General features: G+C 38.7%; 1 protein-coding gene across 1 annotated transcript in view; it reads left to right on the top strand.

The window, feature by feature from the left end:
* The first annotated feature begins 2,671 nt into the window (after nt 1-2,671).
* Nucleotides 2,672-21,595, top strand: part of col6a1 (collagen, type VI, alpha 1) — a 37,609-nt gene continuing 18,685 nt past the window's right edge. Inside the window, exons 1-24 of the mRNA XM_072659851.1 lie at nt 2,672-2,928; nt 4,093-4,222; nt 4,443-4,643; nt 4,865-5,024; nt 9,145-9,258; nt 9,581-9,601; nt 9,707-9,727; nt 9,818-9,862; nt 10,058-10,111; nt 11,132-11,176; nt 11,301-11,327; nt 11,443-11,469; nt 11,571-11,615; nt 13,086-13,139; nt 13,886-13,948; nt 14,096-14,158; nt 14,402-14,455; nt 14,940-14,975; nt 15,084-15,146; nt 15,619-15,681; nt 20,984-21,046; nt 21,191-21,253; nt 21,361-21,411; nt 21,494-21,529. Of these exons, the coding sequence (XP_072515952.1) occupies nt 2,832-2,928; nt 4,093-4,222; nt 4,443-4,643; nt 4,865-5,024; nt 9,145-9,258; nt 9,581-9,601; nt 9,707-9,727; nt 9,818-9,862; nt 10,058-10,111; nt 11,132-11,176; nt 11,301-11,327; nt 11,443-11,469; nt 11,571-11,615; nt 13,086-13,139; nt 13,886-13,948; nt 14,096-14,158; nt 14,402-14,455; nt 14,940-14,975; nt 15,084-15,146; nt 15,619-15,681; nt 20,984-21,046; nt 21,191-21,253; nt 21,361-21,411; nt 21,494-21,529 (1,596 nt within the window). The 5' untranslated portion in view covers nt 2,672-2,831. The remainder of the gene's footprint in view (nt 2,929-4,092; nt 4,223-4,442; nt 4,644-4,864; nt 5,025-9,144; nt 9,259-9,580; nt 9,602-9,706; nt 9,728-9,817; nt 9,863-10,057; nt 10,112-11,131; nt 11,177-11,300; nt 11,328-11,442; nt 11,470-11,570; nt 11,616-13,085; nt 13,140-13,885; nt 13,949-14,095; nt 14,159-14,401; nt 14,456-14,939; nt 14,976-15,083; nt 15,147-15,618; nt 15,682-20,983; nt 21,047-21,190; nt 21,254-21,360; nt 21,412-21,493; nt 21,530-21,595) is intronic.

Below are 21,595 nucleotides of genomic sequence, written 5' to 3'. Positions count from 1 at the left end.
TGGATTACACTGTGCAGAAATATGTTCTCTGTAGAGGATCTGTACTTATAATAATCACTTACAGTATCAACATCACATGTCACTTGACCAGGGGTGTCTTCACTTTTGCATATGTTGATGCAATGACAGCACACCCCACCCTAGACAGGTTTCCCACACATAGGCCACTCACTGCCCTCCATTCTTTGCTGTTTCCTCATGGTGTGCCATCCGCCAGCTTCCCCTCTACCTCATCTCTCTTCCCGCCAACTCATATAGCCCTCAGCAGAGCCCAAGCTCAAAGTCAACATGACCGTTTCAGGCAAGGAAAATATTCCTCTCATCTAGAACCCATTTGCTCGCTTTTTCCTTCAGCCTCCCTTAACACAAAAACCACCGTATTCACAAAGGGAGCAGTGTGTCAAACCTCACTTCATTTCATTCACTCTTGCTTTCGTTCTGCGTTTGTTCACTGACACAGTTTCATGTGGTCACTCTCTAAGATCTCTTTTTGTTCCTTTTGCTCCTTCAAGGGTCTTTCATTCTTATTGTCTTGATGTGAGTCTTGTGTGTTTGTGGAAGAGATCAAGGGTGATGGTGGTTGGAACCCACAGCATGGTGGGTGGCACTCCTATCATGAGGTTTAGGGGTGTCATCATGAATTTACTGTAGCTGGAAAGATTGAAATGATCCCAAACCCAATGCGTTAGTCATCAACCCTAGAGATTTAATGCCACAAACAAAATGCTAGACAGTTAGAGCTCAGAGAAGAAACATAATTAAAGTGATAGTATAGAAATCACACAAAATGACAAACCACTTGCCAAGTGCTTAGCAAATTATTGGTAATATCTAATTAACAACCAACTTTGTATTCGAATACAGATGAAATTAGTAGCTAGGGCTCAAATTAGATGAGATAAATTAGTGAGTAATTATGATCAAGGCAGGAAGCTGTTTTAGACCAGCTGCTTGATATGAGAAATCCAATGTAAACACGTTCTAATGCCATTAATACTAGTAAAAACACAAAGGTTTCCAGGGCATTTTCTTTAAAAGAAGATGAAAATTACTCTAATTATTCAAATTAATTAAAATTTAATGTGCTACTTTATTTTCTACAGGAACAAATTATTTTTAATATTACATGTTCTAATGAATACAGAAAAACTGTATTGTTACATGTGGACATGAAAATTAACACAATTATCAACATTTTTTCTTTCTTACAAATCCATTTTACTTGTATAAAATCAGCAAAAAATATTTTGATGGTAATTAATGTGTATTAATATTGTGTTAAAAGTTGTTACAATTTACTGTAGAATAAATCGTTCACCTTGAAATGAACTGAGAAAATATTACTTACTAAAATAGCAAAAGCTCATTTTTACGTTTAAAAATATATATATTATATATATATAATATATATATATATTCCTGGAATCGGTTCACTGTGTATTAAAAGCTCCAGCGGGTTTCTATTGGCTCGGCCTTTGGGCGGATATAAGCGCTGACTCCGGGTCAGGCTCTGACAGAACCTCAGCACTTACATAACGGCCCTGTAGTGAGGGGCTCTACACATAGGTGGCGCTCTTCCTCTTTCCTAAGAGCGAAGAAATTGAGGGGGCGGCTTCATATTTGCCTCCCCGTAAATCCGCCCCCCTTTTGGCTGAGGCTGAGGTCAGGTTGCTGATCTGATGCTGAAGAGATGCAGATGTTTGGAGAGCTCTTCCATCCTCCACTGAGACTGCAGCAACATCAGATACATCACCCCCCACCCCCTCTCTGTCTCTCTCTCTCTCTCTACAACTTATGTCTCTCCAGTGCTCCACCATTTGATATATTCCAGACTCTGGGTTCAGTTTCCCAGCAGTTACCCCTGTCCCCATCCTTTGATAAGCACACATGCGCGTCCCATGGTGTCTGCTCTTGACCCACACCTCTCACAACACCCCGCCATGCGTTTCAATGCCAAGCGCCTTGTGCCAAGGCCATTTACCTTGGCACAAATACACTCAACATGAGGAACACACAATAACTTCCTTCTGATGTGTTTCAAGACACAGGGGGTGCAGAGGCAGCACTGGCCAGGCGTCCTGGTTTCATGAACACTTGGCTGGAGAAAGTTCCTCAGACCACATTACATTAATGTGCTATTCAAGTCTCATCCACGTACAACCCCAAAAAACACGAGCAGGTCTCATGCTCTCACTGCAATTATTATTTTTATTATTTTTATTTTTATTTTACCTAAAAAAAAAACATTTGTGAGCAATTTACATCACAGATATGTAAAATAATAATAATAATTGCAGAATTTTTAAAGAAGTTTTAAGAAGAACGGCCCGAGTACAAATCAAGACCCACGAACCAAATGGCTTTAAGGCGTTTCACGGCACTTTTCCCACCCGCATTCAGACAACTCCCGCCCCCTGCTTTAGGATTGGCTAATACCGTCCCGCCCCCTGCGCTTTGATTGGCTGTATCGGGAATACCAGCCAGCCCGAGTGCAGGAGCTGGACCGAACGAGCCAATCCCAGACAGGATCAGTGAAACAGTACTAACCCCCAGTCCCATGCTCTCAAACCCTCCCTCAGAGTGACTGGCGCCACCAACCAATTGTGGCGCAGAGGGCGGGGCTTTCCTGAATAGAGGTGGGAAAAGAAGCAACTCGTCTGTGAGGGGACTCGTCTTCTCCCACACAGTGCGCTGGTGCTGAAGGTAGGGGGGGATTAAACACACATAAAGTTGTTTCAAATTTGTATCCTCCCTACTGTCCCACATCCCCCGCTTGGTCCTCCTCTATCGCCGGTTTGCACGGGTAACGTGCCGGAGCTCATCAGAGGAGCATGGCGCTGAGAGGACTTCTTCTAACGGCTCTTTCCCTCAGCTCACTGGGGCCAGGACTGCTAGCTCAGGACACACCAACCAAGATCAGGTTCAGAGGTAAGGGTCTCTGCTTCCCTCTTTGTTTTGATGTGTTTGGGAGGTTGGGGAGTAGTTTTTGAGGCTTTGGTAGAGAAATAATCTTTTATTGCTCTTAATTTGTTGTGTGCATATTTTACATTATTCACATGAGGTATGACATGTTTTATAACATGATCACACTCACGTGCTCATGTGAACCATAATGTGAGGTATCACAGCTTCTGTACTTCCAGCCCTGTGTGCAATGCTCTGCAAATGCTCATTGTCCTATGTTAGTTACCTCGTCTAGTAAACCTCATCTAAGCTCATCTACCAGTTCTCAAGTCCCTCAGTAGATGAGTCAGGTGTGTTAGAGATGATCAGATGATCAGAACATAGGGGTCAGGGCTGGGACTGATGGCTGGGTGTGGGATAGTGAGGTACTGGAGAATGCCTAATGCACAAATCCCGTACTGGGATGCTGGTGGGCTTCAACTTTCTGCAGCTTTCTGCTGCAGCTGCACCCAAATGAGGACTGTTGGGAGAGTTCTGCCTGGATCATCATGGTTATAGAACTTGCCAGCAGTGCATTTGTTCAATCTTTAGAAGATGTGTTGTTTTTGATAAGATATGGGGTGTGTTGCAGGGAAATCTCAGACTTTATCCACTTGGTGGTGTTGGGAGGAGTCATGATTGGGGTCATGTTAATCTGTTAAAGGCCTAAGAGGCCTCTGATTGGCTTTGGATGGATTTGGTCCATAAATGCTTTAAAAAGCTTTACATCTGTTCAGCTGTCGTGATAATGATAATGAAAGTGACTGTAAAGGCTGGAAAAGGCTGTGCCGCTGGCTGTTTTATTGAAAACTGTTGAAGCGTTTTACTCTACACGAGAGTCACGTGACCACTTGAGATCACATGATGCACACCCATCACCAGGTGGGCCAAGATGGTGGTCTAGTTTATTGTTTAGAATGGGGGTTAATACAAACAGGAGTGTGGGTATTTGTAAGGACAATGTAACAGTAGTGTAAATGTGTCTGTAGTCCACCATTTACAAGGAGGTTTGCCCTTAGCAAAAGACTAAGTCTCATATTTTCCATTTTTTTAATTGTAAGTCAATATGTTTGATGCAGTGTGTTCGTAAAGGACAAATGCTTCATAAGTTGGTTAATAAATGAATGTTGAATGTTCCTTCCTCTGTAGAATGCCCTGTGGACCTGTTCTTCGTGCTGGACACATCAGAGAGTGTGGCCCTCAGAGCCAAACCTCCAGAGTTTTACATCAACCAGATCAAGACCTTCACTAAGAATTTCATCGATGAACTGAATGACATGTATGTGGCCCATATAAACTAACCCAAAGTAGCACTCCACTGCAGGGAACCTGTGCCCTATACTTTAATGCATGTTATTTTTTTAACTTCTAATTCTGATGATAAGGTTCGAAGTTCTGCTTGTCCATACATTTTATTAAATGGGCTGTTAAGACATATTGCTTTACGTTCTCTTTTGGATTGTTGAATTTTAAATGAAGTCTAACCTTCTGATGGCTAGGCGTCAGCCATGTGATCGAGATGTGACATGGAACTCTGGAGCTCTGCACTACAGTGACGAGATACAGCTGATTAAGGGCCTGGTGGACCTAACCACAAGGCGTGATGAGCTTAAAACAGCCATAGATGGCATCAAATACATTGGCAAGGGAACATACACTGACTGTGCCATCAAGGAGGGTATCGCTGAGCTGCTTAGAGCGTAAGCAAAGATACACACATAAACACAAACACACACACACACATATATATATAAATATATATAAAGTTTTAGAAACAATCACACATGCCTGTGACCTTTATTGACGTATTGACGTTGCAGCAGTACTTACTGTGTTAAAAAAAGACTAATTTAGGAGCTCCAAGAGATAAAATAGACTGCTGTTCTAGTTTTCTAATTCCATATATTATGTTTGTCTTCAGGGGCTCCCACTACAATGAGAATAAGTACATTGTGGTTGTGACGGATGGTCATCCTGTCACAGGCTACAAAGAACCATGCGGAGGGATACAGGAGGCAGCAAATGAGGCCCGGCAACATGCCATCAAAGTGTTCGCTGTGGCTATCACCCCTGACCAGGAGGTACTACACTCAAAGCACACTCGCACCAGAGGGGCAAAAATATAAGAATGGGCATTTCCATATTCAGTACATTCATATCTTTGTAATAGACACTATTTCCACACTGAAAAAGGTGATGCGTTCAACAGTGACTACGGTGAGGTTACAGGCAATAGTAATTCTAAAAATGTTAATGATGCGTATATGTGTAAAAAAAACAACAACACTTAAATATGTCTCAATATTACATATATCACATACCTACAAAGGAACAGGCCAAGATTGCAATGCAACTAACAAGCATAAAAATACACACATAATAGCAAAGCATCCAAAATAAAATATGTGAAAATAAAAATTTGTATTTTTGTATATTTGTATATATAATATGTATTGGCATGCATATTTATGACTTGTGTGCCCACATGTCTGTAACATTATTGGTTACAAAATAATTTTGTGTTTAAAGAAAATTTAAAAGACTAATAGAAGCAACACAGTCAATGAGCTTCAGAAAGTGCAGTGCAGTTGTGGGCTAATTACCCTATACAAGCAACTCCACTGTAGTTATATACTCCACTGACGGTAATATAATGCATCTATTATGAGAAGAAAGCTTTATTTTTTAATGACATTTAAAATCTGTATTACTATGTCAACCTGCCAATTAAAGACTGAAGACTGAAATATGTAAATGACCTTTCGTCTGAGCAAGATGAGGTGTAGCAAAAAGCAAAAGGCCGAAATGCACAAACCAAACTTTTAAGTTCAGATAGAAATATTTAAGGACATTGGAAAAATCTCCAATCTCCAACCTCCAAAAAAGGAGTCAGCTCCTTTTTGACCTTTACATTTATTGACCACAGTATAATGGAATGATACATATTTATGAAAGCAAGGAGCATCACAATGTTTAATAATTTCCACCACATATTCCACTCTAGTGACTCTGGTACTGTAACAATACTTCTTATTACTTCAAAAATGAATGGAGATCCTAAGATATTAATATGCAGCATAATAAGCAAACATACTAACTTTACAGGAGAAGGAAAATTCACAAAAAATACAAATATTGCAAAGCACAAAAAGTATTGTCTTAACCTTAGTTGTGCTGAAAAAAACATAAGTTTCTATTAAAACTTCTAATAGAAAGTTAACGGAAGAAGAATATGTGTCTTAAAGTCTTAGAAGTTCTGTGTTTTTCCATTTTTTAAAAGTTTTCTCACTATGTAGCTTTACTTGGTACTTTTAAAGTATTTGTAATGATCCATAACCAATTTACTTCCAATATATTTTATTAATGAAACAAGAATCGAATGTATTGGCCAAGTATGTTCACACGCACAAGGAACTTGTTCCGGCTGTTAGTGTCTCTCTGGTATTATCAATATACAGCTACTCTACATTTTACAGACAATACACAATATATAGAGAACAATGGTACAATAGTATACACAGTGTACATAGACTTTACGAGGACATTTCTGTACAGTGTGCTTTACAGTTACAGCTATTTGCAGAATAGCAGAATGCAACACTATGCAGATTAAATATTGTACAACCACAGCAGTGTACACATGAAATGAAAAATGAAGGCAGAATTGCAGTAGCTGTAGGATAAGAGTCATAATAGTTTGTCAGTAATCTTGTAGCTGATGAGGGTGATCAGCTGTTGATTAAAGTGATGGCCTGAGCTTGAAAACTGTTCTTGTGTCTGACAGTGGAAGTAAATGGAAGCAATGCAGCAAGTCAGCTGGAAGGTTTTGCCTTGGCGCTGATGTGGAAAAGTGTAGTAATACCCTCACTAGTAGCCTTGACATAGTGAGCTACTTGAGCAATTCTAGCATGTGGACATGGCATTTCACATGTAGGAATTTATTCAGTTCAACAGCAACAACTATTTTGGAGCCTTAACAGCAATTAACACCGAATCTGTCTTGGAAACATGACATGTCTTATAAAATGTGCAGTTACAGTGACATAAGATACAGAATCATATGTTACTGTAACTGCTCAGTGGCTGTCCATGCATCACACTGATCCCATGACTTCATTGTTGGCCTTGTTGTAGAGTGTGGTACTGAATACATATACTGAATACAGACACTTGCTTAGCTATATAATCCAATGTCACTGCATGAGGGTGTCATAACCTTAACCTCAACCCAAAACCTAAGCCTAACCCTCATCCTGGCTCTAATCCTAACCTTAACCCTAACCCAAAATCTAACCCATTGGATTATATCCATAATCCAATGCTCACTGCATGAACTGATATGTATGCCAATATACATCGCAACAGATAACTTAATGAACTGGAGCCGATGTCATCGGCTCCAGTTCATTAAGTTATCTGTTGCGATGTATATTGGCATACATATCAGATCATGCAGTGAGCTATGATGTTTACTATAAATTATGAGTGGGAGATTATACTGCCCTCAAAATCTACTTTACGATTCAGACTCTCAGAGAAAAATGGCAGACATACTCAGTAGTGCCCTAAAATGTTGAAGCATTTTTACAATTAAATAAATTTACTGTTGATATGTTACATCAAGTAGACTTAATATATCACTTCCACTGAGCAAAACCTAACCCAGTCTTACCCAAGACCTAACCCTGGTCCTAATCCTAACCTTAACCTCAACACAAAACCTAATCCTAACCCTCATCCTGGCCCTAATCCTAACCTTGAGATTAATCCAAAATCTAACTGTGGTCCTAATCCTATGTTAACCTCAATCCGAAATCTAATCCTAACCCCTCATCCTGCCCCAGTCCTAGTATTAACCTCAACCCAAAACTTAATATTAACCCTCATCCTGGCTCTAATCCTAACCTTAACCTCAACCCAAAACCTAATCCTAACCTTAACCTCAACCCAAAACCTAATCCTTACCCTCATCCTGGCTCTAATCCTAACCTTAACCCTAACCAAAAACCTAATATTAACCCTCAGCCTGGCCCTAATCCTAAACTTAAAGTCAACCCAAAACCTAACCCTAATCGTGGTCCTAATCCTAATCTTAACTTCAACCCAAAACTTAATCCTAACCCCTCGTCCTGCTCCTAGTCCTAATGTAAAGCTCAATCCAAAACCTAATCCTAACCCTCATCTTGACCCTAATTCTAACCTTAACCCCAACCCAAAACCTAACCCTAGCCCTAATACTAACCCTAACCTTTAGACAAAACCTAATCCTAACCCTCATCTTGGCCCTATTCCTAACCTTAACCCCAACCCAAAACCAAATCACAACCCTGGCCCTAATACTAACCTTAACCCTAAGACAAAACCTAATCATAACCTTAACCTCATTCATAACCTATTCCTAATCCCTCATCATAGCTCTAGTCTTATTCTTAACTTTAATCCAAAACCTAATCCTATCCCCCCACCCCAGCCTTAATCTTAACCTTAACTTTAACTCAAAACCTAATCTTAACCCTCATCCTGGCCCCTTAATCTCAGCCTAATCCATTTAAACTCTAGACGAGTGTCAACAGCAGGTCAATAGCAGGTCTATAACAGCTAGTTGAGCTAGTTGAGTCAACTTACATCATTGATATGTTGTTGAGATGTTGCTGAGAGTCTGATGCTGCAAACCAGAGCCACAGTGTTTCCAAACGCTGCATTTCCACACTTCCGAGTTCTGCCTTTTGCATTCCATCAACAATATGGTATCATTTAAAATGTAGAAAATTGTTTTTTATATTTGTGAATTGATTCAGAATCACCCATGTCCACATGTAGATGCATCTAAAAATGTATTTTTTCCCACCCCTAACAATTATTATAATTTTTTATTTAAGAGACATATTTTTAAACAATAAGGTACAATTAAACTGCTTTCATTGGTCCGGTTATTATGGAAATTTGAAACTTAAAATATATATGATAAGATTTTGTTCTATCAGCAGAGGTATATAAATCCAATCAAATTTATATCCATTTATAATCATGAGACATTAAAAATTAGTTTTTGCTGTTTAGTTTTCATATATATCCATTTATTCCAAAACAGCAAGAAATGCGGTGTCTTTTAAATGGGTTCTTTATTGAGAACTGGTTGAATACAATTGTTAAAGATGAGAGAGATCAAAAGAAAGAGACTAATTCACTTCTGATCCACAGGACACCAGGCTGTCAGTCATCGCCACTGATGCAAGCTACCGACAGAACTTCACGGCTGCGGACAACACCCGCTCCACACAGATGAACACGATTCACACTATCATCAACATGATTGTGAGTCCACCCACAGACGTTATCACTTAGGCCCCCTGATCTTTCAGTCTGTCAGATTAGACGTTATTTGTGTTTGAGTGATGTTGTAACTTAGGCTGCTTTAAGCCTTTAAAGCCTTGCAAACTGTATGCTTTAGTTCCCCACTACATACTCATACTGAAATAATACTCGTTACTTACATCATATTCGTTTGACAGTAGTTCCCAAAATCTGAGTTCATACAGGTTAATTACTAATCAACCATTACTGCTTAGGAGAGCTCTGGAAATGTTTTGATTTTGCTAACTCAAATTGATCTTCTTTTCTCTGTTCTTTGTTCCAGACCAATGAAACTAAGGATGTGGTATGTTGGTTTATCCTGGTTTTTATGACAGTACACATGTAAGCATATTAGCTCTTTGTGTTGTTGTAGTCTTATAGTAACCATTTCTATGTCTTTCTTTTGTAGTGCTGCACCTTTGAATGCACTGTAAGTAGCCTCAGTCCGTCTCTTAAGTGGTCTACAGCACGCTTTACAGTTTTGATTGTTAATTAATTGTTTCTTGCAATATTTTGACAGGCCCCTGGAGGCCCGGTCGGAAATCCTGGAGAAAGTGGGTACAGAGTAAGTATTAAAAACATTCAGTCCATCTACACACTCCATTTGTTCTCCCTAGTAGTCATCTTAGAACCAAGAAATTAACATTTGTCGCTGCAATTGGATGCAGTATTGCATGTAACATGCATCACATGAAGTGCACTTCAGTACATCTTTGTGCAGACACTTACTAATACTTCCTTTAACCTGTTCTCTTTCTAGGGAGAGACTGGCAGACCAGGTATGCCAGGAGAGAAGGGAGACACTGGACCTGTGGTAAGTATGCATATGGTTTTCCCTTTGGAAGCAGCACACTGTGTATATCTCTCATAGCTACACTATATTTTCAGAAGACTTTTAACCACACACAGGTTTAGTACAGTTTATAGAGATTGGATATCATACGCAGTAAAGAATACTGCCTTAATTTATTTGGTGTCCCAGATTAGAACTTTGATCTGGTCAGTTCTTGACCGTAGACCATATGTTTGGCACCCATGTTCTAAAGTGTGGTTTGATTTTACTTTCCAGTGAAGCAGTTTTCCCGTTGGTATTCTGTTAGTAGTTAAAACTCTGCCTGTATCGCTGTGTAATATCGAATAACACAAAAGTAAGAAAATTTGAACCTCAAACCCAACCCCTTCACTCTCCACAGCTGTACGAGTAATGTAATGTCAGTTTCTGACAGTACACATATTGACATACCTCATTAATTTGTACTCACACATACACATACACATGCACAGACAGTACACCCACACAGTCCTGGAACAGAACCAGCTGCTCCATTAAATAGTGTACCAAGCCAGCAGTTCCATTATTTGAATTGAAATGTTTATAATTGCGTAGACACAACATCATTTACAGTATAAGTATTTGTAAAAGGGCCATAGGGGACAGTTCTCAGTAGGCCTAGGAAAGCCCTAGAGTGAGTATTGGAGATGAACAATGCTGCTGCTTTGGCCAGCATCAGGATTAGAATACAGTCTTAGCCTAAGTGTTCTTTTCACTCGAAGAATATTGTTGGTGAGTGCTTGCCAGGAATGGAATTACGGGTTACTAAGAGCACCGTGCTAAACAGGGCTGACTTTTCATGTGCAAACAACTGTATAACACTAATCATAGGCGTAACTGTATGCGTCCCAAAGTAGCCATTAATCTCAATGCTAGATTACACTCAAAAGCTAAGGTCTAGACTTGGCTCTGAGCATATCTTACTTTTATTGTCAGTAATTTGTAGAAGCTCATTCAGAAATCTTTTATTATTATTATTGTTATCTTTTTTTGTCCTAATAGGGAAATGCTGGTGATCCTGGGCCAGTCGGTTACCAAGGCATGAAGGTTTGTCTTTGTAGTTATCTTAACGGAGAAATATTTACATTTCCTTCTGTTTGGAATTGGATGTGTGCTCTCACTGGAGTGGTATCTCAGATGGTTCCTCTTCTTTATTCTTCTCGTACTCTAGGGAGACCAAGGAGTAAGAGGTGAAAAGGTAAGATAATTAAATTACGATATAGAAAATACATTCTTTTAAAATGTTGAGCTTTTTCCAATGACTACATGCAGATTGAGCCAAAGTTACTAATCTGGATCTGTCATTCCTGCAGGGAGAGAGAGGACACAAGGGCTTTAAGGTAAGACAACAGTCACTAATTAAAATTCATTTCCTCTAAAATTCCTCTGCCTTCAAATATTTTACCCATGCTATAATATTTCTGTGTGCTGCTTCCTTCAGGGAGAAAAGGGACACCCAGGAAGAGATGGAATTGATGGGCGTAAGGTGAGTGCTTTTTTACTTCTTTTTTACTGCACCAATAAATTCCAGCATTTTCCATCGTAATAAGTAATTTGGTTACTGTTTGAATGCTTCAACATTGTTTCAGCACACCCAATAAAGACCAATGTAAACATGTAAAAATTATGAACTGAAATGAAATTATGAAATGAAATGAAATTAAATAGAAGTCTGCCGTCATCAGTGGTAAATAAACATAAACTTTGGGATTCGTCACTTGCATCTATGAGTATATATGTTTAATATATAATTCATATAAATAAAAAGTTTGTTGTCTATTTAAATAATATGACATGAAATAAGAAAGATGGTATATCAAAAGTAGGCAGTAACTGCCTTAAACTGGCCTTGCTCTCTTTAGGTGGGCAGATGGCTCACTCTCACTCCACAGCACTTCAGTGTGATAAAGGCCAGCACAGGCATCTGCCAGCCGATGCGTCAGAGCTGGGTACCCAGTGCTTTCCTCAGAGTGCGTTGGTTGTCCAGTGGTGTGGCATCGGCAGCATTAAAAAAAAATGTCTGGAGCATTACATGTGATGTGAAGTAGGTTGGGAAATCAGCTATCTAAAATTGGGGAGAAAAATTGGGCTTAAAAAAAGCAAGTGGTAACTGCCACACTGATCTTCTAAATTCAGAATGTAAAACTAAATGATTGTATGCTGCTTGTTAGGAGGAACAATTGACTGAATTCGATTTTTGTAGCCTATTCTGATGCACCCCTAGTGTCTCCTGAGTAGTTTTTTGACACCTTCACATTTTCCACAGCTAAGAACTATTTAACCTTTTTGTAATTACTTAATTACTTAAACTCTTAAAAAACTCTTAAAAATAAAGATGCTATAAATGGCTCTATAAAGATGCCATAGAAGAACCACCTTTGCTACCATAAAGAAGCATGTTTTTAATAGAGATTGAACCTTTTACAGGTCCCTCACTTTAAAACGATTAATTGTTTTATTAATTAATTAATTCAATTTAATTCTAAACACTTACAATCTGAATTTATTTATTCACTCATTCAGAAGCAGATGATATGGAAATCTAAGCACTTTAGTCTTCTTTTTAAGCTCTGGAGAGATCAAGGGCCTTCCAGTCTTGTAGAACATATGGTTTTGGTGTAATGGTGGCAGATAGCCGTAATACACTGATATGAATGCTGAGGTAAAATATATATATATATCAGTTTTTTTGTATTGTTTCACTTTTTGCCTCTTTGGATAAATCTGAGATCTCCTCTGTTGTTATTGAAAACCTTGCAAAGGGTTTGGCAGCCATTATCTGAGTTATTCATACTGATTTTCTGTTAAATCAGGGCCTGTTTGAGACTCTTGCTGAGTCTTCGCATTCTGCTCACTGTGTGGGATGATTGTGTTTTCACAGCATGCTGTGCTTCACTCTGAGTCGTTACAAGCCTAGATATTTACGCTGGAACTGTGTTTGTGTTGTCTCTTACAGGGCGAGCCAGGGTTTGCTGGGCTACCGGGTTGCAAAGGGTCAGCTGGGCCAGACGTAAGTCAAAATCCACAGTTCTCCAGGTGCTTGCAGGACTTTGCAGTGTGAAAGCTTCCACAAAACATGTGTGTATATATATACACACATTTACAGGAGATGTCTATGAGAGAGTTGTAGGTTTCTACACACCGTGACCTCATAGAGCTGTGGTCTCACAGCTGCACAACACTGTAAAGTCCTTCTGCTAAGATAATGTTCCACTAACGCACTGTAATAAGGAATATAGCCTACATTTCTGCAGTATTACCATGGTAACATGACAATTTAAACAGGTCCATCTCTAATTAAACAGTAAGTAACACATCTGATATAGAATAAATTGTACACTGTCAAACACTGTCTACTGGAGGAAGCTTGAACAGTCACTGATTGGTCTGTAAAGGATCCACGCACAGTTCATTGACGCAAACCACAGATGTCTTTCTTTTTCTCAGCTTAACCGATCAATTTTATCGTCTGTTACTCACACTATGTATAGAACGTCTGTTTCTGCTCAGCTTACATCTGGAGCACAGGACTGAGGATGTTTGCATCTCAAGGAGCCAAACATTTACCAAATCTGACATCTAGACTCGCACTCTAAAGACCATTTGTGTTTTATTTACATTCGGTAATCTTGAGTCCACTAGTGCAAAGGAGCAGGCTTTCTCTTCAGGCCCTGCAAAAGTTATAGCAGAGGTTAGCCCTTATGGTAGCATTTTTGCTTCCTTTAAATAAAACGAACATATTTTCTTCTATAACAGGGTTTGCAAGGAGAACCAGGACCAAAAGGAGACCCTGGACCTTATGGGCCAAAAGGAGGAAAAGTAAGGAACAGATTTTTCTGTCTCAGACCATCATTTGGTTTCCAAACATCTAGACACCAATACCGTTCTCCTGAATTGCAAAACTTTACAGTTGATCGTAGAAGGTGATAACCGTGGACTGAATGTGGGCTAATGTATGTCTCTTAGGGTGAGTCTGGCAGAGATGGTGGCCCAGGAAGACCTGGTAACTACGGAACGCTTGGAGATAAGGTAAATTAGTAGTTTATTCAGCAGAGCCAAAATTATCTTTCAAAATGATCTATGCTGTCCATGCTTTTGTCCTGTACAGTCTCTGTGACAAAGTAGCTTGAAGTTCATTGAGAGTAACATTGGATGATGTCTAGAAGTGAACTGATTGCCTCTACATCATTAGGACTCTGGAATATGGCCTTCTTTGTTATAATTAAGGTAATCACCCCATCAACACTCCATCTTGCATGTTTGTTCTTGTAGGGTGACAGAGGACCAAGAGGAGCCAATGGAGACAAAGGGGAGAGAGGGGATGATGTAAGTGTGTTGTTTCCTCTTCTCTTCATTTTTCATAGCACTGGTGATAGATGAATTTTGCAAGGTGTTCTCTGCACGAGGATTCCTAAAGTGATAAAGCTGCCATCAGGAGAGCAGTGTATACAAAAGATTTTGACAGATACAATCACGTTAAAATGTAAATAGTGGCCAGAAACATGCTAGCTCATGCAAAAAAAAATCAGCAGCTCCTTTTCAACAGGCCAAAGGACACAAAGGAAGGCAAATGATAGAGTAGTTTTGTAAGTGGTTCAGTTAAACTGTTTTTAAGTCAGTTTTTAACTCAGTTTAGCTAGATTTTTATAATCGGTTATTTCTGTCGTTCTGACCATAACGTTAAAATGTTCCTGTATGTTGAAGCCTGATCTGTGTGCTCATGTGCATGCTACGGTGTTTGTTTTATGCAAACAAGAAATGTGTGTACTAGATATCAGAGATTAAGTAACAATGGTTTTCTGTATTGCAGGGACCACCAGGACCAGATGGCCCAAGAGGCGAAAGAGTAATATTAAAAATTTAAATTTGCTTTGGCCACATTTTATTATGCTATCAGAATGATTCTTTTACACTTGTGTTTTGAAAGTTGCCTCATGAGTATGTTTGTCTGCAGGGTACAGCAGGCGAGAAAGGCGAACAAGGGGCCCGTGGAAACAGAGGACCTAGAGGAGAACCTGTAAGTTACTTGAACCTTCATCAGTTGCATACCACATCAGCACGAATGAACTAATCCATGTGTTTGTTCAGTGAGTTTCACAAGCCCTCAACTTTTCACCTATTAAAAGTACACTCAGAGTCAGAGGGCAGCTCTTGTTTCATTTGGAAGAGGGCAGTCTAACAGATGGGTAGTTTAATGTTCAAAATCCACCTCTGATCTCCGCTGGGGGAAGTCTATAATAGTGTGAGCGTTTCAAGGAAATGAAACAGATTAATTACATATGCCAAAAAATATTCAAGTGTATACAGGTGCAGAACATATGAGCTGTCCACATGTTCTGCTTATAATATTTCACTGAAATAAGTGCATCACTTTACATTGTCCAGGCCAGTCTTTTGAGTCTGTATGCTAAGGGATGAGGAAAAACTAATATTTTGTAATTTAGTGTAAAAAGATCAGTGATGTTCATGATAACCTTTGACCTCTCTAGGGTGACCCAGGTCCTCGGGGCGAGCAGGGACGAGAGGGATCATCAGGACCTAATGGTGACCCAGTAAGTGACAAAAAACATGCAGTCATCACACATCTCTTACTCATACAAATCACATACTTATACCCACAAAACAGGACCCTATCATTACATAGATACAGTATGGTAGCCATAGATATATGGCCATTCAGAGTCATTAAACATCATCATCACTGGCTTTTATATTTGTTCTTCACAAGGAGATGTTCTCTAAAATCTTTAGTAAATAAAAACAGTCAATATACATAAAGGCCTCTGTACTTGTCTGACCACATGACATATGAGTCTTAGTCTTGAGCAAGGATAAAAGCTGGAGACTGACCTCATGCTTCAGGCATTTTGCTAGGCCCCTCTAATTTTTACCAAGGTCACAGTTAGGTTATAAGGGAAGCCAGAGAACAAATAATGGTGCTACAAAAGGTTCTTAAAGGGATGCCATATAAGAACCCCTTTTAGTTCTATAAAGAACACATTTTCTAAGCAAGATGATTTTCTAGAAGATCTCTCTAGCTCTATTACAGAAATGGTTCTTTAGGGAACTTCTATGGTTCTTCTATGGTATCACTGAAAAAACCTTTTGTAACACCTTTATTTTTAGAGTGTAGTGGATGAATAAGAATGTTAAAGCTGAGCTCAGGGATGGAGCAGGAGGAGAAAAAATAAAAAAGAAAGGCTTAAGATTTATGACTTTACTCAGGCTGGAAGAAGGGGCCCATATGGTCATGGTTAGCTCAGTCCAAACCTAAGTTAGTTTTTCTGTTGCATTTATCTTAAATTCTCCCTAGTTGGATAATTAAAACTGTATTTAAAATACAGAACATATCTAATGCTGTAAACTCCAAAACTCACATAACACTACCTGGAACTTTTTAAAGAAAAAAAAATATGCTCAGTAATTGACATAACAGTGTCTTAACAGTGTGTCATTGCAACTCATAACACAAGATTTTCACAAAACAGACCTCCAATTACGCACTTGTCCAGATCATAAAGCCCAATGCACAGAATATAAACTAAAACATATGCAATAGTCACATTACAGGATGTGCAATGTCACGAAAGGCAAATTCTATTAAATGTTACAGCTTTTTTGCTGCTTGATGCAAAATATGAGTTTGCACTGTTCTCATTTCCGGGACATTTCAACCAGAGGCAGATTGTATCTGCCCAGTAGCATTTTTTTTTATCTATCATTACTCTAATCTTGGATACATGGAGTGCATTATTGTTATTATAATATCCAATTATGTTCGATCGAGGACTTATGATGAACATTTCTATATTTTTAATATCACAATATATATTACACTATTGCAGTGTCAGTTATATAGACTGTTCAGAAGTGTTAAAGTTAAAGTAATAGTAGACAAAAGTCAGAATTACATCATTTTCCTTTGGCGCAAATGTAGACAAGATCAGCCAAGACAAGTCTGGGCTTAGCATTGTGCACCCACTTAAACTGAGGAGTTAAACAATTTCAAATAGATTTACCTTATATGACATAATCTGTCTAAGGATGCAGAACAGTAGAAACAGTAAACCTAAGTCTGGATTGTCTGTACGTGTGACAGTAGTTGCAGATAACAGTATGTTATGCAGCATGAGACATCACATAAGTCAATTTGATAGCTCTGAGCAACTGGATGTGGATTGATGCAAGTATGTGAGGATTAGGCCTGCAGTTTGCACATGCATTTTTGCACACCAAACAAATCTTGGCAGATCAACTACTTTAATGAAAATTTACTACTTTGTTTTTCTTCTTCTGTTTTAGACAAAAAGTCATTGCGTGTTTATTGTAAGAACGTGTGTTACATAAGGGGCCAGCTGCAGATCAATATTGGGGGATTTTTATACAGTCGAGACATTTGACAGCACAAATGACAACATTGTGAAACATTCAAAGCTCAAAATAACAAGCTAAGGCCTTTTATTTACAGAAATCATATATCCTAAGATTTTAGAAGAAGTAACGGTGTGGATTAATCGGTTCATGAAAAATCAAGTCTCAAACCGACTAAATCAGCAAACCAAATTCATATCATGTTTATCAGTTTACACCACAGTTTTCATCTTTGATCTATTGTAGTTAATTTATTACAGCACATGTGATTTGCCTCCACTTTACAGCAATTCTCTTTATTGAAAAAAGATGGTGTTGCAAAATGCTGTTCTGGGGTGAAGATATTGCAATAAAATATTGAGAACATGAGGCAGATAAGATGTAGATTTTATTCGCTCAAGCCGTGGATTTTGATTTATGAAACCCATAATCATACAATTATCATCTCCAAGACCTTCCACATACTTTCAAAGTCAACAGAACTGCCTGAGTACATTCATTAGTTCATGTCAGAGAGTGTTTGGCTAAATGTGTAATGGCAGAGGATGAATTGTAAAGGTAGTATACTATGGTTTCCAGAACTGTAATGTGGAAGCTTCAGAGAGTCCACCACCAACGAGTGTGTATGTCCATCAAAAACCACTTCTCACCACAAATCCTTATTCTTTACAAGACATAAACTGGAAACCCACCTGGTTACCTGGTAGAGAGGGGCACATTCTTGGTGTTTCAGCCTTGGCTTTCTATTTCCTGCTCAGCTTTAAACAAGTGGTGTTTTAGTGATGTAGCGCATATGGAATGGTCTCGAGCTCTTGTGTTTCTGAGAAAGAGACACCACAACCATCCAGCTGTTTCAGTTCTGTCTGCACTGTCACATGGTCTGAAAGGATTGGCCACTGCCCAGATGTTTGGCTTCACAGCTATGCGTGTAAAGTCTGCTCTGTTACCGCCAACTCAAAGCTTCACATCTTGTTTTATGGAGCCCACAGCATAGGGATAGTGCCTGAGAAATGGAGCTAGTGGAGCATGTGCAACCCTACTTTTTATACAGAGTAAAGTTTGACCTTCAGTATAACTGTGTGAGCAATTTCTGTTTTTCTGTGTACATTTATCAACATCCCATGAACCAAATCTGTAACCTGAGTAAGAGAGGAGTGAAAACGACTTGCTCTCTGCTGCCGTGTTTAATCTGGAACATTAAAGAGTCTTAACACAAGACAGGGGTACATTCATCTGGGTGCTCATTTCCTCCACATAGTAGAGAACCTTTCAGCTCTATCCGTTTCTGCCAGTAGTGTATTAACTTTATTACTGAATCTGTCAAATTAATGGCTTAATTTTTAAAGGCTTTGATTGAATGTGTCATAATAATGACTTATTCTCTCAAGATTTTGATAAGATCCACATTAGATTAGATTTGATTAGATCCACATTATGGATTATACAATTTTGACTAAATGTATCCTAAAAGTGGCTTATTCTCGTAAGATATTTATTGAATATGCCAAAATAATTGCTTTTTTCTCAGGCTTTTGGTTTAATGTATGATTGTAATGCGCTACCACTATGGCTCGGGTTCGAATCCTGAGCCATGTCGCGTTGCCATCAGCAGCCGAAGTCCTAGAGAGCACAATTGGCCACGCTCTGTACAGGTGTGTAGATGGCACTCACTCCTCTCTTAAAGCGATATTGGTCCTGCCCAGGTGTCTGTTAGATGGCATCGCCATGTGTCTGAGGAGACGTGTTAATTCCTTACCCTTCTAATGTCGGGAGCATTGCCAGTGCTAGTGGAGTTGCAAAAGGGTGGGTTAATTGACAGTACTAAATTTCAAGAAAACAAAGAAAATGCAATAATGTTTTATTTACGAATATTCTGAGTGAATATGTCATTATAATGGCATAAGATTTTAATTGAATAGAAGCCTTTTTTTCGGGAATAGTGGCTTAATAATAATAATAATAATAATAATAGTGGCTTATTCTCTCAAGATTCCCTCAGGATTATCTCACGATTCTGATAGAGTATGCTGTAAAAATGGCTTATTTTCTCAGGATTTAGATAGATTTTTATATAATAATAATAATAATAAATATGATTTATTATCTCAAGATTCTGATAGAATATGCTGTAATAATGTTTTCTTTTGATTATATTATAATAATGGCTTATTCTTTTAAGATTATGATTGAATATAGTGAATTAATTGTGATCTTAAAATAGTTTAAAAATAGTTTTCTACCTGGTGGGTCTGGGCTTCTATAGATTTGTGATTAAATTTCATGTCATTTTTGTTAGTTTCTAGCACATTCACATTAACAGGATAGCGCTGGGCAAGCAGCTACCCAAAATGTTTAAAATAGAGCTCTTCCTGTGTGGCTATATAGACTAGAATGATAGTGAGGGTAAATTGAATGCCCTTTCATGAATTTCATGAATTCATCACTGTGCTCAGATGTTATGTTGTGCTGTTGAATGAAAAATAAACATTACTAAACATAACTGTGTAAATAAACATTATTCAGTTATTTTTTAGGGGCAACAATTGTTTATAGATCATCTTAACTGGTAGAGAAAGTGTGTAGTGTGTTTCTCCTGTGCTCCACACTGAAAATTACTCCTCTAGCCATTGTGGGGCAGATCTCAAGTCCATGCCTTTAGCATTCAGTTCTTTGGGCATAGAGCCAATTTCTGCTAAAAGAGTTTTTCCCCAGAAAACTGCTCACCCACTTTTGTACAGGATCAGGCGCCTACGGAACCAACTTAATAACGACCAAACGTTTCACTCTTTTTTTTTCTTTTTTTTTTTTTTTCTTTTTTTTTTTTAACGTTCGCTGGCAAATACATTTTTTCCAGTAGGAGTGGGTGGGGAAAGGGAAGCGTCCAAATAGGTGGAAAGTTTCTCAGGCTGTGTTTCTCAATTCATGAGTATAACTCTGCTCTTTCCAAACCCACCATTTTGCTGATTTAATTCTTCCATGTTTCAGGATTCCCCCTCAGGAAAATTAATGCCGGACATGAAAATAAACAATAATGTCATTATTACTGAGTCATTAACCGTGTATTTTTAGTTGATGACTCAAGTCCTAGTAAAAGCCTTTAGAAAGTGCTAAAAGTAGATACCAAATACTTCTTTCACAGGTTTATTGAAGTTTTTTTGTCCTCATTTGTTATGAATTGATTCCAGTGTTCCCTGTCCACACCCTGGTTTTCCTTAATAGGCCGTATAAACATTCAGAGGAATTTGAACTTGATTAGATAACCAAGCCATTGCTTTCAAAGGGAATATGATCTGCATTTCCAAGTGCACAACTTTCACCACTTTCAACAAGGATGTCAAATAAAGTGCATTTTTTTGTCAGTGTGTTTGTGGGTACACCATGTGAAATAGAATTATTAATAATTCAACATTTTGTTTGAACCAGTCATAGTAAAACATTCTGTTGTTCTGGTAATTCAGTATTTTATGAACTCTCTTACTTCAGGGTCAGGCAGGAAGGGCTGGGCCTTCAGGTTATCGCGGTGATGAGGGTCCCCCAGGGCCAGAGGTGAGACTGAATATTAGCATTCTTATTAGAGATGGTATATTGGTCTGGTCCAGTCTAATAAATCTAGCCAGAAATAGCAGTATTGGTATAAAAAATCTCTAGTTTCTATCGAATTGTCACTTCTGTTTCCTGTGTCTGCATTAGGGGCCTAAAGGACCCAGAGGAATCAAAGGAGCCCCAGGAGACAGAGGCCTGATGGGAGAGAGGGTGAGCCAGTCATATTTGCTGTCTGCATAAAATGACTGATGCTAGGCACATTTCCATATACCGGTGTCTACAAAATAATGACCATAACATTGACATTTAATCAACAGGGAGAAGATGGGCCACCAGGAAATGGAACAGAGGGTTGCCATGGTTTCCAGGTATAATACTGTTATACTCTATAAATGAATGAGGTTTCCGTAGGTGATTTCTGTAGGTAATGTGTCTGTTTCTCTCTCTTAGGGCTATCCTGGTCCCAGAGGAGATTCTGGAGAGCCTGTAAGTATCCAGCTGTTTTTCTAAGCATTTTCTCTTGTTCTTAAGATTCACTTCTAATTAGATTTT

The sequence above is a fragment of the Salminus brasiliensis genome, chromosome 17 (genome assembly GCF_030463535.1).
Source record: "Salminus brasiliensis chromosome 17, fSalBra1.hap2, whole genome shotgun sequence".
NCBI classification, from domain to species: Eukaryota; Metazoa; Chordata; class Actinopteri; order Characiformes; family Bryconidae; genus Salminus; species Salminus brasiliensis.
The sequence above is the reverse complement of the archived record's forward strand: the minus strand, read 5'-3'. Positions and strand labels throughout refer to the sequence as shown.